Source organism: Mesoplodon bidens (genome assembly GCF_964165515.1).
Source record: "Mesoplodon bidens genome assembly, chromosome: 14".
Taxonomy (NCBI): Eukaryota; Metazoa; Chordata; class Mammalia; order Artiodactyla; family Ziphiidae; genus Mesoplodon; species Mesoplodon bidens.
The window spans coordinates 70265710-70286251 of NC_138170.1; the positions used below are offsets into that span (position 1 = coordinate 70265710).

The 20542-nt window shown below is 37.3% G+C and overlaps 1 protein-coding gene across 8 annotated transcripts in view; it reads left to right on the forward strand.

Annotated features, from left to right (window-relative positions):
• ITSN2 (intersectin 2) overlaps positions 1-20542 on the forward strand; it is a 172642-nt gene that overhangs the window by 10944 nt on the left and 141156 nt on the right. For 6 of the 8 annotated variants that reach the window (XM_081254768.1, XM_081254767.1, XM_081254765.1 and 3 more), the window contains exon 2: positions 15730-15793. The exons of the other annotated variants lie outside the window; for them this stretch is intronic. In XM_081254768.1, coding sequence (XP_081110894.1) covers positions 15763-15793 — 31 coding nt within the window. In that variant the 5' untranslated portion in view covers positions 15730-15762. The remainder of the gene's footprint in view (positions 1-15729; positions 15794-20542) is intronic. 8 annotated transcript variants of the gene reach the window in all.

The following is a 20542-nucleotide window of genomic DNA, read 5'->3' on the forward strand; positions in this document are numbered from 1 at the left end:
TTTCCTCTTTGGAAAATCGTCTATGTATTTGTTTTCATTATTTTAGTAGTTCTCTGTATATTAAAAATAATGGCTGTCATATTTGTTGTGATTTTTTTCCAATTGTATATCTTTTAATTTTGTTTTCAACAGAAGTTTAAAATACTTATATAAATGAATTTTTACTATTTCCTTTGTGTTTTCTTGCATGGCTTCAAAACTTAGAAAGTTATCTTTATTTCAAAGAGGTGATATTTTACTTGAAGTTGAAGAATCTACCTGAATTTTTTCCCTCTATACTTCTCATTCAAGTAAATAGTTTTGCTTTAATATTTAGTCCTGATATGAGACAGAAGAATAGACCAAATAGCCAGCTCCCCCAACCCCCCCCCTTATAGCAGTGAAGGCTGAGTCACAAGCTGTTCTTAGATGTTTTTTCCCCCTTCGTGTGGGTGAATTGTCTTGTTCAGAGTTGTTGACTAATTCTAAAATTGGTTTAATTTAAATCTTTGATATAATTGGAGCACTAGCTACTTCAGTATTAGTTTACCATTCCAGTTCTTTTTTTTGTCCTGTTTATTGGTTGATTCTTTGTGGGCTAAACTTAACATTTATAAAAGTCCAAACTTACAATTTATATTCACACATCTTAAACTGAAGATGCTAAGTTGAAGAACTAGAACTAAGAACTAAGTTTGTATAGAACAGTTCTCTTTTTGAAGCTTTTGAGTCTCAACATGCTTTGTGTCTTTGGGGCCCTAAGCCTCTCGGTAGAAATAATGGTCACCTTTTACTCAAATATAATCAATATTTGTAAGAAAAACATGTCCTTTTTATTAGTAATTGGTACAACTGTGGTTTGTTATACCAATTCAGTGAAATCAAGCCAACTACAGTAAATTCCCCACATACAAACGAACTCCGTTCTGAGAGCGTGTTCGTAAGTGCAATTTGTTCCTAAGTCCAACAAAATTAGCCTAGGTACCAAACTAACACAATTGGCTATATATTACTGTACTGTAATAGGTTTATAATACTTTTTACACAAATAATACATAAAAAACAAACAATAAACATGTTTAATCTTACAGTACAGTACCTTGAAAAGTTCAGTAGTACAATACAACAGCTGGCATACAGGGGCTGGCATCGAGTGAACAGGCAAGAAGAGTTACTGACTGGAGGAGGGAGAGGAGGTGGGAGATGGTAGAGCTGAAGGACCGTCAGCAATAGGAGATGGAGGGCAAGCTGCAATTTCACCCATGCCTGACGTTGATGGCGCAGGTTCTGGTTCCTTGCTGGATTCAGTTCTGTCTACCCTCTTGAAAAAAACGATCCAGTGATGTTTGGGTAGTAGCTCTTTTATTCTCGTCATAGATGACACGGTAGCACTGGATTGCATTCTGAACTGCTGCAACCTTCGTGTATGATTCTACGTTCAGGTCCTGTACATCAAAAACTAACAGCGCCTCCTCAAATAAAGAAAATCCCCTTGCCATTTCCTGTGTCATGAATCTCTTCGGTTCTTCAGTCACTTCTTCTTCCTCTTGTCGCTCCACTCTCTCAATTATTTTCACTTTTGTTTCCATCGGTATCGCTTGGCGCTTCATAGCAGTACCAGCTACGTCAATGCCGCTTTTTCGCTTTCTTCCGGACATGCTGGGCTTGATATAAAGATACTGTACTAGTGAACTCTATACAGTACTGTACAGTAGAGTACAAAAGGCACAACCACTTGTAGAGGATGCACGCACGTGACAGTGTACACCTGGCATGTGAACTAACGTGATTGGACATGCAAACACATTTCGTATCTGAAAGTTTGCAACTTGAAGGTTCATATGTAGGGGACTGACTGTATTATAGTTGAAAATCATGTTGAAATAATAGTAGTAATAGCCATCATTTATGATCACCTTGTGTGTGCCAGATGCTTTACAGACATGATAGGTGAGCCTTAAAACAGCCTGGCATTATCCACATGTATAGGTTAGGAAATTGAAGCTATGTCATGTGGAAGTCTACTAAACTAAGAAGTAACTGCACTGGTATTAGAACTCCATTGGTTGATCTGCTTTCAAAGTTCAAGTTCCAGACTGTCAACTTGCTTGTCCTCAGTGCAGTTGAAAGGATGCTAATCTCTCAGAGTCAAAGCATTTGTGTTTATTAAAGGATATTTTAGTACCTACCATGTGGCTGACTGCTGAGCACTAGGTATATGAAGATGAAGAGACATTCACAGGAACTCACAGTCTAATAGAGGTGGGCAGGAATGAAAACAAAGGTTACATTACTAGTTGGTATGTAGTTTGATGGAGATATGTACAAGATAAAATGAGAATGTGGCAAAGAAAGCTTTTGTAAGTGGAAGTGTCACTGAGAAGGTAGGTAGTTACACAGATTCAGAGAGAGAGGGAATAGGAATAAGATGGGGCAGAGGTGGAAGGGGAAGGTATTCCAAGAGTGGAAAAGTAGGCAGAAGATAAACCCTAAAACACCTTGTATGCCGTGTGAAGATTAGATTTAAAAAAATCAGATTTATTGAGATATAATTCATAAACCATAAAATTCACCCTTTTTAAGTTTACAGCTCTGTGGTTTTTATTAGAGTCACAGAATTGCACAAGCATCATCACAAATTTTAGAACATTTTCATCATCTAAAAGAACCCCCCTGTACCTATTAGCAACCTCTCTCCATTTCCCTCCAATACCCCAAGCTCTAGGGAACCACTAATCTACTTTCTGTCTCTATGAATTTGCCTATTCTGGACGCCTCATATAAATGAGAACATAGAATATGTGGTCTTTTGTGACTAGCTTCTTTCACTTACCGTAGTGTTTTTAAAGTGCATCCATGTTGTAGCATGTATCAGTAATTAGTTCCTTTTTATGGCCAAAGGTTCCATTGTGTGGGTATACCACATTTGTTTATCCATTCATCAGTTGATGGACATTTGGGTTGTTTCCACTTTTGGCTATTATAAATAATGCTGCTGTGAGCATTCGTGTACAAGTTTTTGTATGGACATAGGTTTATGTTTTTATTTCTCCTGAGTTCATACCTAGGGGTGGAATTGCTGAGTTTTATGGTAACCTATGTTTAACATTTTGAGGAACTGCCAAATTGTTTTTGAAAGCAGCTAAATCATTTTACATTCTCACCAGCAAGGTATGAGGGATCCAGTTTAGTAGGAGATTAGATTTTATTCTATTGGTGAGCAGAATCACAGGATCACAGTGGTTGAAAATTATTGGATTCTGTTGCTGCTTCCCAGATAAGTTCAAGACATATGCTAGGTCAGAAGGCTTTTTCTGATGAATGAAACTAAAATACAAGTCATTTCCTCAATTGTTGGGGGCTATTGTTATTCCGTTTCCATAGTCTTTGATTTTTATGTATTCCTATAGTCTACTTATAATCTGAGTTATTAAGGATTACTGAAATTTAGTGTTCATAAACTAAAACTAGCCTATTTCTAGAGCTTCCTGAGGGTTCTTAGTTTTCTTCTAAGAAATCTGTTAACTCTACAAAACTTTGGCAGCACTGAATTGAATTGAAAAATTCCTACTATGCACGCCCACACTGATGGATACTATTTTCAGTGCATCATTGGATTGTCTTGAGTTTGATTTGGTTCCCGTTTCTGCTACTCTTGAATTAACTGTAATTAAAGACTTATGTTAGATTGAATTTTGTTGACCATTTTGCTCTTGTGTAGCTGTTTCATTGCTATAATTTCTTCATCATGGAGTTATTTTTCTACTGGAAAACAGGAGCAAGTGGCTAGGTTGGATCTCTTGTTCCACTTAGGTGGGCCATGGTTAGAATAGTTTGAGAATGAATGGACTACATAATTGGACAGATTCTTTTCCACTCTATCCCACTCTAATAAATTTTTAAAATGGGTATTAGTGTACATTTAATTAAGGGTCTTAACTATGGAATACATGAATCTCTGAAAGTCCACAGATTGGCTTTGGAAGCCTGAAACCTTTGAAATTGTATGCCACATTTTGTGCATTTGTGTTTTTTCCGAGAGAAACTGGGTTTGCCAAATTTGTTTAAAAAAAAAAAAAAGTCCATTCCCCCTCAAAGTTAAAGAATTCAGATGAGTGAAGAGAATTTGTAAATTTGTGATTTGAAGTATTTGGGGGAAGTGAGACCTTACTTTGGTTAGGTGTTGCTGTTCAGTCATAAATGTTTTCTGGATACACTTTTTTTTAAAGTGTGACTCATTCCATGTTAGAATATCTCTATTTTATTCTTTCCTGGTAATTTTTGTCCCTGTCAGAACTTGGAGTTTGCCTTTAAAGTCCTCATTGCATATTTATTATTTTATATTCACTTTCTTGAATGATTGGGATGTTCTATTTAAGAGTGTTATTTTTGCTGCAGTGGTTGCATGTTTTACTTGAAATGTATTGATATTTTAAAAAAGAGTTAATTGGCTTGCCAGAGTAAGAAAATGGATGAATGCTTTTCTATCCATTGGCCACTAGTTTTTCTTTCCTTTACTTTCTTGTTCTGTTTGTGTTTTGGTGGAGATTGGAATTTACCAGTAACCGGTAGAAGCTCTCCCATGTGGGCCCTGCTCTGGTGTGGCATCAGTTTGGATTCAGTCTCTTTAGGCCTCTGCAGTACGGTGTGTGTCGAGTATACTTTTCCTGTTTTAGCACTGGATGTAGCATGGTTGGATTTGAGATGAGATTGGTAATTTCAGTTAAATGTTTTTGGTAAATCAGATTTGTTACTTAATATTGTTTAAAATAGACTAAGAAATTGACAAGGGAGAGGCTCTGGGTGATTGATATTGGCTATAGGGTTAAAAGATGATGTAGTGTAATACCAATATATTTGGTCTTTGTCCCTGATTCCTGGCACAGAGCTCCTAAAACCTTTGGAATTCCCTGAGTGATAGGAAATCTGCTTTCCGTCATACATGAGCTTATGTTAATGAGGTGACTGAGAGGGGCACCCCTAGAGAGCCTCAGCATAAGGCTGGACAACCAGAGAGACCTAGAGGATTAGAGAGTGGGAATTTTCAGCCCCACTCACCAAACTCCAGGAAGAGGTGGTAGGTGCTAGAGTTTAAACTGTTTATACACATGCACACACACCCATATATAATTTTTATGTAGTTGTAATCATAGTGTAGATTTTCGTCTACACGTTACATGGAAGATTTTTTTTTCTGTGTTGTTTCATAATTTTCATAAGTTTTAATGGCTGTGATATTTTTATCTAGTAGTAGGCTATGATTTTTTAACCATACTCCTGTTTTCAGATGTTTAGGTGGTTTCAAGTTTTTTGCTATTATAAATAAAACTGTTATGAATATTATTATTTAGTGAATGTATAATAAACATTTATTATATATTTCCCTCAAGAGGTTTTCTTCTAATCCTTGCCATGTGCTAACAATTTTGAATATTTGTATCCTATTCTAGAATTTTGTATTTTTTAGAAACACATTGTATCATAAACATTACCTATCTACTGTGGCCTTGAAATTATCATTTGTAAATAGACGCATATTATTCTAAGTTAATATAACTTTATTTTCTTGTTCCTTTCTCTGTTAGATAAATTACCTTATTTGTATTTTTTTCTACTGTTGATGACACTGTGATATTCATCTTTGCATTCTATTTTCCTCCTTTGGATTATTTTCTTAAGATAAGTTCTTACAAATGGGCCAAGTGGGTATTTTGTTTTGGATGACTGTTGCCAAATTTAAAGGCACATATTTTACCTTAAACCTTCTACTTCTGTGGTATTTGCCTTCTTTAAAAAATTGATACACTTTTTTTTTGGACAGTTTAAAGTTTACAGAAAAATTGAGCATGTAGTACAGAGTTTCCCATATACCCTTCTACTCATTATTGATAACTTACAGTATTAATTGATAACGTATTGATAACGTACAGTACATTTGTTACAATTAATGAACCAATATTGGTACATTATTATTAACTAAAGTCCATGCTTTATTTACTTTTCCTTAGTTTTTACCTAATGTCCTTTTTGTGTTCCAGGATCCCATACCATAGTACATTTAATTGTCATGGCTTCTTAGGCTCCTCTTGGCTGTGACTGTTACTCAAACTTGACTTGTTTCTGATGACCTTGACAGTTTTGAGGGGTACTGGTTAGGTATATTGTATGCTCTCCTGTTGGAATTTGGCTGATGTTTTTGTCATGAGACAAACAACCATGGACCAAGCAGGCAAATGAACCAGACGTATTCATTGCAATATAAATTTACCAAAATGAATATGCTTCTTTTATATCAAAAATATATAAAGTTAGTATGTCATTTTTACTATAACCATAAAGTACCTAGAAATAAAGGAGATAAGAGGAGGGATCTACTGAAGGATGCAAAAATACGCATCTGAGAATAGCCTCAAAAATTATGAAGAAATAGGATAGTGAGTAGAGAGGGATTTGCATATTTGAACACTATGGTAGTTAGAACCCTGAGATAGGAGTACACAGGAAGACCCTCAGAACAAAAATATAGGCTGTGAGTAAACTTAGTGTATAAGAAAAGAGATGCATTTTAGATCAATTAGGAAAGGCAAATTATTTCATAAATGGTCTCAGAAAAAGTGATAGACATCACTAGTGCAAGAGTGGAGAAAATAATTTAGACCCATATTTGTCTTTCTGCTCTAAAATAAAAATCCAGATAGATCAAATATATAAATTTTGAAAAATGTACAGGTACTAGAAGGAAATTTGGGCAATTTTCTGATGTGAGACAGGCCTTTCTCAGCATGATAGCATATACTCAGTATTCATAAAGGCAAAGACTGACAAAAAGGTATAACAAAGTTGGTACAACAACGAACTGGATAAAAAGTACTTGTAACCTGTTACAAGTCTGGGAGACTGAAAGAGCGAAGTGTGAAATAGTTATCTACGCAAGTGGGAAAGCAAATGGACTAGGGAAATACCGACTTGTCAGGCAGGACGTGGGGTCCACTTGAGTTAATGCTCAGGAATCTAAAGTGAGACCAGTCAGCAACTTCATGTATATAGTCATGGAATAGCTAGAGAGTTGGATTTAGAAAAGACTGAGATTTTGCCAGATCTGTAGTATGTAGGGAGAGAGGAGAGTGAAGTTGAGGGTGTATATAACTAACTCCTTATAATGGTGGACTGTGATATTTAATTTGGGTAAGGAGGGACATTAGGACATCAGGAAGGGTGTGAGGATATAAGGAAGATTGAGGGACAGTGAAAAGTTGATAAGACCAATAGTTTGTAGGTCCAGGTAGGGTTAAAGAATTGTTGGAGTTAGGGAACTGGAGAGATGGGGCTGTTGAGATGGTGCTGGTGAAAGGGGCATGGCAGACTTGAAATGGATTACAGAAGAGTACAGTTATTGGTAATAACAAGGCCTAGGGTGTGACCTGGGAGTCGATGGCTAAGATGGAGGGTAAGATTTTTGGAACAAAGGAGGTCAAAGACTTAGAGGCCAAGATATGGGCAGGATCATCTGTGTGAATATTGACATCACCAAGAATTATTTGGGGAATAATGCTGGAGAGTAGATAGTGAGCTAGGTGTTAAAGCAGTCAAGGAATTACTCTGGTGATTGTAGGGGACAGCAGTGAAGGAGGAGAGCCAGTGGTCAAAGTCAGATGCATGGAGGTCAAAAGCTAGTTTTCTTTTTCAGCTTTTATTATGAAAAATGTCAAACATATGCAGAAGTTTGAAGTACAGTGATCATTTATTTTCTATATTACTTCATTTAGTAATCTACTTTTTACTTAAATGTGTTTTGTATTTTTGTGGGGGCTTTCATTCTTTTTGTAATAAGGCCGCCTATAAATATGTTTCCACATTCCTTTCCAGAAAGGTTGTGCTGATTTACATTTGTTTTAGCTAGGTATTAAGACTATGCTTTCAGGGATCATTTCTGTAGTTCGTATTAGCTAAGTATTGATGCAACACTTACTTTTACAGCTATTCTTACAGTTCCTTGCATTGTTGTTAGCTCTTCAGTATTTCATATGAATAAGCTGCCGCCTATTTTCCCAGACCACACTCTTCCCTCTGCTTTTGCATGTACTATTTTACCTCTGCCTAGAAAATTTTCCCCCACATTCATTCATTTAACAAATGTTTTGATGTATAAGGCATGAGCTAATTTGAAATGCACATGTCTGGTTGATTCATGGGAACTGATTTGCATGTGACCTTCTCTTTTTTTGGCCTGTAGAGGAGAGAAATTTGTGTTTAGGCACCTGGGGCCCTGGGACTATTGTCCCTTGGAACTCTTGTCTGGGCCCAAAGAAAAGAGAGAAAGAAGGGTTGCAAAGAAAAGCTTTACTTTCTCGTTTTCTCAGCTTCTTTTTCCTCTGCTTCCAAACTTAATGTATATTCATCTTTACCACTTTTCCTGTCTTTTATTCTGTCCCAGAGTCTAACTTTATACTCTAAAGCTGTCAACTTCCACTTTCTCTGGACCCAGACTTTTGTTTGGTGACAACCTTTCCTTCTCCCTTTTCAAAATTAAATCTCTCCCTCTTCCTCTAAAATTAGTTTTGTTCTCCCATCTAAAAAGTAAACCCTTATAATCTTTCCTCTTTCTTAAAAGCCTCTTATCTCTCCTCCCACCCGTTTTTCCCCTTCCCTTAACAACATGCTTCTTAAGTCACCTACATTTCACCTCCCCGTTTACTGCCTAATCTACTTCAACTTGACTTTTACAGCCAGCTCACCATACTGGAACTGTACTCACAACAGATTGCCAAAACTAATGGCTTAGTCATGACTTCTGTAACTGTTCGTGTTTGATGAATAAATATGTGGATGAAAGAAAAAATGAATGAATAGATGGGGAACAGGTATGGAGAATATATGTACTCTGTAAGTTTCATATTACTGCAGGAACTATAAAGAAGTAGGTATTTTGCTTTAATCATTCTCTCATGGAACTGACCTTGATCTCCTTGGGAATCAGATGGGGAAAGAACATTTTTCCAAACTAATCAGCAAGTTTGGAGAGTTGCCTTTTATGTATGTAGCACATGAAGTGGAGGAGGCACTGGAGAAAGTTTTATAAGATATGCCTTCAGGAACTTGATTATGTTGCGTTTGAATGTCAGACCTTCAGTCAAATTATTTACACTAATCAACATTCAACCAACATAATTCAAAGTATAATTGAAAAACCCAAGCCTTTCTCCTCATCCCAATAAAAAGCCTTTAGAATTCCATGGGAAATAAACCTTTATCTCTAAAAGTGTACTTACAAGAAAAAAAAATAAACAAGTTACAGGAGGCCCATGTTGCAAGGAACAATTTGGTTTAAAATCCACAGCTCTGGGGCTCCCCTGGTGGCGCAGTGGTTGAGAGTCCGCCTGCCGATGCAGGGGACACGAGTTCGTGCCCCTATCCCGGAGGATCCCACGTGCCGTGGAGCGGCTGGGCCCGCGAGCCATGGCCGCGGAGCCTGTGTGTCCGGAGCCTGTGCTCCGCAGCGGGAGAGGCCACAGCAGTGAGAGGCCCACGTACAGCAAAAAAAAAAAAAAAAAAAAAAAAAAAAATCCACAGCTCTGCTGCCTGCAGGGTTTCAAGGAAGTAGTTTGGAGCCTGCTCTGCTTTCTTACCAGTTTCTTTTCTACATACGTATTCAATTCAATACTAGCTTTCTCCATGCCTCCCTCACTTTCTTTTTTTTTCCCCCATATCTCACCCATCTTATTCATTTACCCAGTTCATTTGTTTAGCAAGTAGATCTGGTTTAGGCACTAGGCATAGAGGTAAATAAAAATGATCTGTGTCCAGAACAAGTGAAACAGGCAAACATGGGAAATTGGGATACAGTATGATAAGTGAAGTTATTGTGGGATGAACAGTGTTATGGGCATACCTAGGAGATAGTGACTAACTACCTGAGAGGACATAAGTCTTCCAAAGAAGAGGTGACATTTGAGTTGGGAGTTGAAGAATGAGAAGAAAGTACGGTGAACGTGACAGAGGGAACAGCTCTTTACAAAGGAATAGGGGAGTGAAAAAAGCCTCTCTGTTTCAAGGAGAAAGGTTGGTGTACTTAGGATATCTGAATCTAGGGGAAGTGTCTAGAGATGTGTGTGGTAAAGTAGATTGGGGTGGGATTTTGAAGGGTGCCATATTTCATACTAAGAAGTTTGGGCTTTAACTTGTAATCAGTGGGGGAATTTAAGTAGAAGGACATCAGTGGATGTTGTGGAAAAAACTAGTAGCTCTGTGGAAGGCAGGAAGACCATTTTAGGAGGTTCATGCCCTAATTAATGTAATGACCCACTTACTGAGTCACAACCTCCCGGTGATGGGCCTGGGAATCTGTAGAACTAGGAAATGTCCCAGGTGATACAATCAGGCAAGTTGGGAAACTTAAAAACAAAGCATTGGACATAAGAAATGTGGTTTCTAGGACCAGTTTCGCTACTGACTAGCTATGTGAGCTCATAGAAGTCTTTTAGTTTTCCCATCTTGAAAATTGAGAGTTTTAGACTAAATAATTACTGTAATTGTTTCTTTATAATTCTGTGCTTCTAAACAAATCCAACCTTAATTGAACTACTTTTTATTTATAATGGCTACAATTTTTTTTCCTCCTGGGTCTTACTGACGCTTTGTAGAAGAAGAATTTCCTACTCCTATTCAAGCATTTCTACTTTTCTCTGCCTTAGTATGAATATATTTACCACATTCTCCAAATTGCATTTGGATTATATTAAATTGAAGCAGTGGTCTTTGCCTTATGCCTGCTATCTACCACACATTTTCTTGGTTTCTAAAAGGTAACAATGTCAGTTCTCCACTTATGAGCAGGAAAATCTCCACATAAATATTCTAAAACCATTGATAATTAGCACAGTGTTCAAATTATATAACTGCAAGCTGCCAAGATTGCCGATCGTTACATGTTACCCCCTTTAAGGAGTAGAGAGAGGTGTTTATTGGATGCTGACTTCAATCACACATGCCTGAAACAGACATCAGCCCTGTAACTGGGGAGATGCTGATTATCCTTTTCTTGCTCTCAGAGGGTTATACCAAGAGGTAAGAAATAATTAGCACTCCCTAATTTATGTATGTGATTGCTGTAGACCTAAGTGTTGGAGGGCGTCTCTGGCTTGTGTTTCTTTTCCATTAGAAATGTAGCAAGACTAAGTTGATCTGCTGCTTGCAGGAACCTGTGACCCACTCAGCATTAATTATTATCCCCATTTAGGAGAGGAAAAGGCAGATAAAGTCCATGGGAAGTTCATGGGCTTTAGAATTAGACAGGTTTAGGGTTGCATCCTGGCTTCATCACTTACTAAATTTTGGCAAGTAATTTAATCGTTCAGTTTCTTCAAGTGTGAAATGAGTAGAGTATCTCTGTCCTCCAGGGATATTGTGAGGATTATTAGTATTATCAAAGGTACCTAGCATTGTCTGGCACCTGTTAGACTAGTCTACAAGCTCCTGTGTGTGAAGCTCCTTGTACAGAACCTAAAGTATTTTAGATTCTCAATGACTATTGAACAAGACAGAGAGATAATTAATAAAGTGTACTGCATTGATAGTAAGCACTTAGTAAATAGTAAGTTTTATGATTACATAATGCAGAAATGTTGATTTTTTAAAAAACATCAAATATATCTGTTGTATTTTTCAAAATTTCAATTGTTATTATTTCTCTGTAAATATAGATTAGAATTGTTAAGCGTGAAGTAATTATTCTGCAATAGGCCAGAGAGTATTGATATAAACATAACAGATATGAAATGGTAGGTTTTAAAAGCTTAATGGTTCTATGGATGGACCAAGAGAATATCATACTAAATGAAGTAAGTCAGGCAGAGAAAGACAAATATTATATCACTTATATGTGGAATCTAAAAAAATAATACAAATGAATCTATATACTAAACAGAAACAGACTCACAGACAGAAAACAAACTTATGGCTACCAAAGGGGAAAGGGAGTGGGGAGGGATAAATTAGGAGTATGGGATTAACAGATACAAACTACTATACATAAAATAGATAAGCAGCAAGGATTTACTATATAATACAGGGAACTATATTCAATATCTTGTAATAACCTATAATGGAAAATAATCTGAAATATATATATACATACAAACATATATATAAATAAAAATTTTAAAAGTCATCTGAACAATCCAGATATAGTTGGGCAAATATAATATAATATTTTGCATTAAAAATTCCTAAATATAGCATATATAAAAGTTTTAAAAAGAAGCTTATTGCTTTCAACAAATTATGCTACCATATTCAGATGTTACCACAGTCAATCAGATGTAACCTACGTACATACATGTTATAACGTGGTACCTGCATGCATGGGTGGCTAAACCCCATGTACCAGGTGAAGAATATTCTGTAATACCAGTACCTTCAGCTTCCCTTAGGGGATTTGCCCTCCCTGCCCCTCACATTATTTGATTTATTTTTTTGGTTTTATTTCAGGATTATACCTGTGATTATTGAGCATTTGTTATGTGGCATGTACAGAGTACATGATGACTAGCTAGAGGTTCTAGATAGATGATCTGTAAGTTTTGGACCTAGATCTAACTGATAAAGGCTTTGTGACTGTGGGATCCTTTTCCTTATTTGTCTTTTGTAAGCCTGTGCTTTTTCTTTAAGCTATCTTTGGAAATGCACATGCTTTTATGCAGTTATAAAATGCATTGTAGGTAATGCTTTTGGAGGATTTCTCCCACATTTAAAAAATCTCAGGAGAGGGGTGTGGGATGAATTGGGAGATTGGGATTGACATATATACACTGTTTGTACTGTGTATAAAATAGATAACTAATGAGAACCTACTGTATAGCTCAGGGAACTCTATTCAGTGCTCTGTGGCGACCTAAATGGGAAGGAAGTCCAAAAAAGAGGGGACATATGTATACGTATAGCTGATTCACTTTGCTGTACAGTAGAAACTAACACAACATTGTAAAGCAACTATAGTCCAATAACATTAATTTTTAAAAAGTGGATGCAGTAAACATATTAGAGTGCAAAGTAAATAGTTTGCAATTACAAATTAATCAAGCAGAATGAAGATTAGAACAAAAAGGAGTCAAGGAAATCTTTTTTAAAAGTTACGGTAGCAATTATTGTTAACTCTATTTTCAGATATATTAAAGTATATTTTGCCTAAAAAAATAAATTAAAAAAAATTAAATCTTGGGGAGAAAAATTCTCTCCTAATAAAATAGGGGTCTAGCTACTGCACATCTTAAGTCAGTAGTTTCTTTGCAAGATTTGGCTTATTTTGGTTTAACATTACTTATAATAATTTAAAATTGGGAGGTAAAAGTGTTATACTTGTTTGTAGAATTTTTTTTAAAATTTATTTATTTTTGGCTGCATTGGGTCTTCGTTGCTGTGTGCGGGCTTTCTCTAGTTGCGGAGAGTGGGGGCTACTCTTCATTGCGGTGGCTTCTCTTGTTGCGGAGCATGGGCTCTAGAGCGCAGGCTCAGTAGTCGTGACGCACGGGCTTAGTTGCTCCGCGGGATGTGGGATCTTCCTGGGCCAGGGATCGAACCCGTGTCCCCTGCATTGGCAGGCAGATTCTTAACCACTGCGGCACCAGGGAAGCCCCTGTTTGTAGAATTTCTGTATTTGAGGAAGTTGTAATCAAAACTTGATTTATGAAATTTCCTTCTGTGTTCACTTTATTTAGCTGGTGACACCATGCTTCACCCAGTCTCACAGAGTATCATTCTGGGAGTCATCTCTTTGCTTCCTTTTTCTCCATGATCTCTTATGTCTAAAGAGTCCTTGAGTTCTACCTGCTTTAAACACTTCATTGCTTCTCCAGTTCATCCCTTCTCTCTTCCTGAGGCCACTGTTCTAGATCAGGTGCCAGATAGCATTCTTATCTGTGCCAGATACTCTACCTGAACTCCCCGGTGCAGGCTTGGCCTTTTCTTCACAATTGACTGTCTTATTTTAAGTGAAATATGACTGTGTCCCTCCTTAAAACCTTTTAAAACTTGTCAGCCACAGGTTCAAGTACAAGGTTCTTAACATTATAGTTTTAACTAATTCTTACTCACCTGTTGAAGCTCTACACAGTACCTCCTCTAGGAGTTTTTGACCACCCCACCATAGTTTACGTACTATTTTTCTGTATAGTAAGCAACTCCAAACCTGGAGTTAACATTACCTTTTGAGAAAGAAGTGAAGAAAACTAACTGGTACATGGGTAAAATGTCCTCCTACCTAAGAAGAGTATAGTGACAGGTGAAGTCTAAGTGTTGTAAAAGGTTTAAAGTTCCATTGCAGTGAAGCTTAAAAAAAGAATGTGCACTTTGAGAGGGAGGGTGGTTTATCATGGTAACGTACAGAAAAGCTGGGAGTCAGAAGACTAAAACTGGCAGTGCCATTCCAAGCATTATTGGGGATTTGCTCATCCCTACTGCCCAGTCCTTGCTTATCCCTGTTGTGTAGGTAGATGTGTTAGACTGCTGATGCCTGGTATCGTTAAACATTTTAATCACAGTTAAATCCCTTTGCTCACCACACAATGATCTGGCCAAAATTTAGTAGATGATCGTTTGCTTTATAGGAAGAAAAGCTGCTGTTTGTTCTCTTAGCCATTAAATTTATCATTATAAATGAACAAGCTGGATTTATATACCAGTTCTTTCGTGACTTACCTTGGTGGTCCTACTGGTACAGTCATCTTTCCCCTTGAGCACACTGCATTCACTATGATATGGTACCTTGTAACACTTCTTGGCAGCTAGTCAGCCAACTTCTCTGGTGACACCTTCCACCACGACATGCAACTCCTTATGCCTTCTTTGTACAGATGGCTTGTGCAAACATTTTTCCTCAGGCTTCTAAAAATGTTAATATTTAAATGAGAAGCCTGCACACTGCGGCATGTGGGATCTTCCCAGACCAGGGCTCAAACCCATGTCCCCTGCACTGGCAGGCGGATTCTTAACCACTGCGCCACCAGGGAAGCCCAACATACATGGTTTTTTTTTTTTTTTTTTTTTTGCTATACGCGGGCCTCTCACTGCTGTGGCCTACTCCCGTTGCAGAGCCCAGGCTCCGGACGCGCAGGCTCAGTGGCCATGGCTCACAGGCCCAGCCTCTCCACGGCATGTGGGATCTTCCCGGACCGGGGCACGAACCCGTGTCCCCTGCATCGGCAGACGGACTCTCAACCACTGCGCCACCAGGGGAGCCCCGGACATACATGTTTTAATAGTTACTTTTAGTCCATTTTTATAAACCTGTAGAACTTAATTACAGCTATGCTACATTTATTTTGGATATTTTTCTTGTTTGGGGATTTGTTTTGAAGAAGAAGAGTATTATGCATTTCCAAGTTATTGTACAATTAATTTATAGAGTTGGTTTCTTTGAAATAAATTCTTGCCTGGTTGTAACAACCCTCCTCTTTCCCAAATTAATTTCTACAAAATTGGTTCATGCCAAAGGTTTCTCTTATTAAGTATTTGCTATTAAATATGACTGTTTTTCTTTTAAATAGTTTTATTTTAAAGGCAGTACCATTACCCAACAAAATCTCCTACCCTTCCCCAAATGTAAATTCTGTCTGTTCAGCAGCATCCAAAGCCCTGCATTGTTTTTTGTTGGAAGTGTGAGCTGAAGGGGACAGACATTCCTACTCCTTAGCGGAAGCACTAAGCTGCAATCTGCCCTTGTTGTGTTATTAATGGCACAATGTTTTCATGTTGTAGATGGCTGAGTGCTAGCAAGGAAAATTCAGGACCATGATGGCTCAGTTTCCCACAGCTATGAATGGTAAGTAGCTTGCTTGTGGCAAGAGAAAGAGGTTATGAGATTTTTTTTCTTTGGTAGAGGTTATAAAATATCCATTTAGATATTTTTCCTTAAGCTTATAAATGAAAAACTTAAAGTATTCTTGTTGAAAGTATTTAGATAGTTTATTTCAGAACATGGCATGTATCTTCTATTAGAATATTATGCAGTAAATCCTATGGCTCAGTATAAGCATGTTCTGTAGTATCATCTGGAATGTGGTGCTTGCCTTTGAGCAGTTAAGGATAACCTAAACAAACATTGTGTTTAATGCGTAAAACTGGAGAACAAAAAGCTTAGTGCCATAAGTGGAGAATATTAAAGGTGTTTTTGATAGCATGAGATGATTGTAAACTGATTAAACCAGTAAATATTCAATTATTAATATGCATATAAAATTGATTCATTTTCCCTTTTATAAAGGATTATGTATGCCTATACCCAATTGTTTAATAGGAAACATATTAGAGGAAAATGTTTAGGTAATTTCAATAATAAAAAGTTTTTAAAGATTTTTTTTCTGATTCTAGCTTTATTTCCCAGATACACGTTAATTACCCTTAATAGGTCTTGTTACTGTGTATGTTATTTATAATTGAGAAAATGCATTTTTTTTTTTTTTTTTTTTTTGAGATACGCGGGCCTCTCACTGTTGTGGCCTCTCCCGTTGCGGAGCACAGGCTCCGGACGCGCAGGCTCAGCAGCCATGGCTCACAGGCCCAGCCGCTCCGCGGCATGTGGGATCTTCCCAGACCGGGGCACGAACCCATCCCCTGCATCGGCAGGCGGACTCTCAACCACTGTGCCACCAGAGAAGCCCGAGAAAATGCATTATATTTTTTAAATCACTAAACAAATCAAAGATGCTGAGTTCTTAATTTTGAGGTAAATTTTATTAGCTAATTAAAAATATAAAGAAATAGAGGGTCCAGTCAATAATTCTTTAACCCTTGAATTGAAAACCATAATAGTAAAGAACACTAGAAAGAAAAAAAGAGGAAAAAATCACCAATAATTCCACCACCTTCACAAAGGGATTGTGTTAATGTTACCATCTAGTATTTGATCAATTATATTAAAAAAAAAAGTGTTCTCATTCATAGGGCCAGATCAGTACATTGTTTTTTTGTTGCTGTTTTTTAAAATTAATTAATTAATTAATTTTTGGCATTGCTGGGTCTGCATTGTGGTGTGCAGGCTTCTCATTGTGGTGGCTTTTCTTGTTGCGGAGTACGGGCTCTAGGCGAGCAGACTTCAGTAGTTCTGGCATGTGGGCTCAGTAGTTGTAGCTCGTGGGCTCTAGAACACAGGCTCAGTAGTGTGGCGCACGGGCTTAGTTGCTCTGCGGCACGTGGGATCTTCCTGGACCAGGGCTCGAACCCGTGTCCCCTGCACTGGCAGGCGGATTCTTAACCACTGTGCCACCAGGGAAGCCCAAATCAGTACATTGTTAGTAAAGAAAATATATGTTGTATATCTAAAGTTTTAAGACTCAGGATTGACCTTGTGAGATTTAGAAAAGTTTTAGAAAAGTGAATTATTTGCATAAAAAGTAAAAATAAATTCAGATGTGTGATAGGATTCTGTCATTTAAGGATGGACTTGAGATAAGGGTTTTGTTGTTTTTTGCCTTTTCAAATGTGAGCCTTTCTCCTTCTCTAGAAATGGTATGGGATTATAATTATTTGAGGCCATGGATAATTTTTTGAAATTATTTTTTTTTCCATAATGAGTGATAAATGTAAATTTAGAGTCAGGGTAATAATTGTAGTAGTAATGTGCTCCACTCAAATTTGAGGGTTTCTGTGCCCCATACAAAGGAGTTTGCTGTAAACACATTGTTTAGTTATAAACTTCAGCCAACATGTTAAGCAGGTTTATAAACAAAATGAACACGAAAGAAATCAGTACACACCTGGTCTTTCTTCATTTTTTTTTCCATTCTCTGAACATTTACGGATCACTTTGTAGCTCATTGCATTATACATAAAATATTGGAAACAAACGATGTTCAATAACAAAAAAAAAGATTACTTGAATAATTGTCTAAAATGTTGTAAAGTTAATTTAGGAGTAGTATATAGGAATAAAGATAGTAATTTTTCTTAACTTTTTTTTTTGAATTTTATTTTTTTATACAACAGTTTCTTATTAATTATCCATTTTATACATATTAGTGTATGTGTGTCAATCCCAATCTCCCAGTTCATCCCACCACCACCCCCCTGCCACTTTCCCCCCTTGTTGTCCATATGTTTGTTCTCTACGTCTGTGTTTCTATTTCTGCCCTGCAAACCAGTTCACCTGTACCATTTTTCTATGTTCCAGATAGATGCGTTAATATACGATATTTGTTTTTCTCTTTCTGACTGACTTCACTCTGTATGAAAGTCTCTAGATCCATCCACGTCTCTATAAATGACCCAATTTCGTTCTTTTTTATGGCTGAGTAATATTCCATTGTATATATGTACCACATCTTCTTTATCCATTCATCTGTCGATGGGCATTTAGGTTGCTTCCATGACCTGGCTATTGTAAATAATGCTGCAGTGAACATTGGGGTGCATGTGTCTTTTTGAATTATGGTTTTCTCTGGGTATATGCCCAGTAGTGGGATTGCTGAGTCATATGGTAATCCTATTTTTAGTTTTTTAAGGAACCTGCATACTGTTCTGCATAGTGGCTGTATCAATTTACATTCCCACCAACAGTGCAAGAGGGTTCCCTTTTCTCCACACCCTCTCCAGCATTTGTTGTTTGTAGATTTTCTGAAGATGCCCATTCTAATGGTGTAAGGTGATACCTCATTGTAGTTTTGATTTGCATTTCTCTAATAATTAGCGAGGTTGAGCAGCTTTTCATGTGCTTCTTGGCCATCTGTGTGTCTTCTTTGGAGAAATGTCTATTTGGGTCTTCTGCCCATTTTTGGATTGGGTTGTTTGTTTATTTAATATTGAGCTGCATGAGCTGTTTATATATTTTGGAGATTAATTCTTTGTCCGTTGATTCGTTTGCAAATATTTTTTCCCATTCTGAGGGTTGTCTTTTTGTCTTGTTTGTAGTTTCCTTTGCTCTGCAAAAGCTTTTAAGTTTCATTAGGTCCCATTTGTTTATTTTTGTTTTTATTTCCATTACTCTAGGAGGTGGATCAAAAAAGATCTTGCTGTGATTTATGTCAAAGAGTGTTCTTCCTATGTTTTCCTCTAAGAGTTTTATAGTGTCTGGTCTTACATTTAGGTCTCTAATCCATTTTGAGTTTATTTTTGTGTATGGTGTTAGTGAGTGTTCTAATTTCATTCATTTACATGTAGCTGTCCAGTTTTCCCAGCACCACTTATTGAACAGACTGTCTTTTCTCCATTGTATATCCTTGCCTCCTTTGTCCTAGATTAGTTGACCATATGTGCGTGGGTTTATCTCTGGGCTTTCTGTCCTGTTCCATTGATCTACATTTCTGTTTTTGTGCCAGTAGCATATTGTCTTGATTACTGTAGCTTTGTAGTATAGTCTGAAGTCAGGGAGTCTGATTGCTTCAGCTCCGTTTTTTTTCCTCAAGACTGCTTTGGCAATACAGGGTCTTTGTGTCTCCATACAAATTTTAAGATTTTTTGTTCTATTTCTGTAAAAAATGCCATTGGAAATTTGATAGGGATTGCATTGAATCTGTAGATTGCTTTGGATAGTATAGTCATTTTCACAATATTGATTCTTATAATCCAAGAACATGGTATATCTCTCCATCTGTTTGTATCATCTTTAATTTCTTTCATCAGTCTCTTATAGTTTTCTGCATACAGGTCTTTTGCCTCCCTAGGTGGGTTTATTCCTAGGTATTTTATTCTTTTTTGTTGCAATGTTAAATGGGAGTGTTTCCTTAATTTCTCTTTCAGATTTTTCATCATTAGTATATAGGAATGCAGGAGATTTCTGTGCATTAATTTTGTACCCTGCAACTTTACCAAATTCATTGATTAGCTCTAGTAGTTTTCTGGTAGCACCTTTAGGATTCTCTAAGTAGAGTATCATGTCATCTGCAGACAGTGACAGTTTTACTTCTTCTTTTCCAATTTGTATTCCTTTTATTTCTTTTTCTTCTCTGATTGCCGTGGCTAGGACTTCCAAAACTTTGTTGAATAATAGTGGCAAGAGTGGACATCTTGTCTTGTTCCTGATCTTAGAGGAAATGCTTTCAGTTTTTCACCGTTGAGAATGATGTTTGCTGTGGGTTTGTTGTATATGGCCTTTATTATGTTGAGGTAGGTTCCCTCTATGCCCACTTTCTGGAGAGTTTTTATCATAAATGGGTGTTGAATTTTGTAAAAAGCTTTTTCTGCATCTATTGAGATGATCATATGGTTTTTCTTCTTCAATTTGTTAACTTGGTGTATCACGTTGAGTGATTTGTGTATATTGAAGAATCCTTGCATCCCTGGGATAAATTCCACTTGATCGTGGTGTATGATCCTTTTAATGTGTTGTTGGATTGTGTTTGCTAGTATTTTTTTTTTTTGTGGTACGTGGGCCTCTCACTGTTGGGGCCTCTCCCGTTGCGGAGCACAGGCTCCGGACGTGCAGGCTCAGCGGCCACGGCTCACAGGCCTAGCCGCTCAGGGGCATGTGGGATCTTCCCCGACCGGGGCACGAACCCGCGTCCCCTGCATCGGCAGGCGGACTCTCAACCACTGCGCCACCAGTGAAGCCCTGTTTGCTAGTATTTTGTTGAGGATT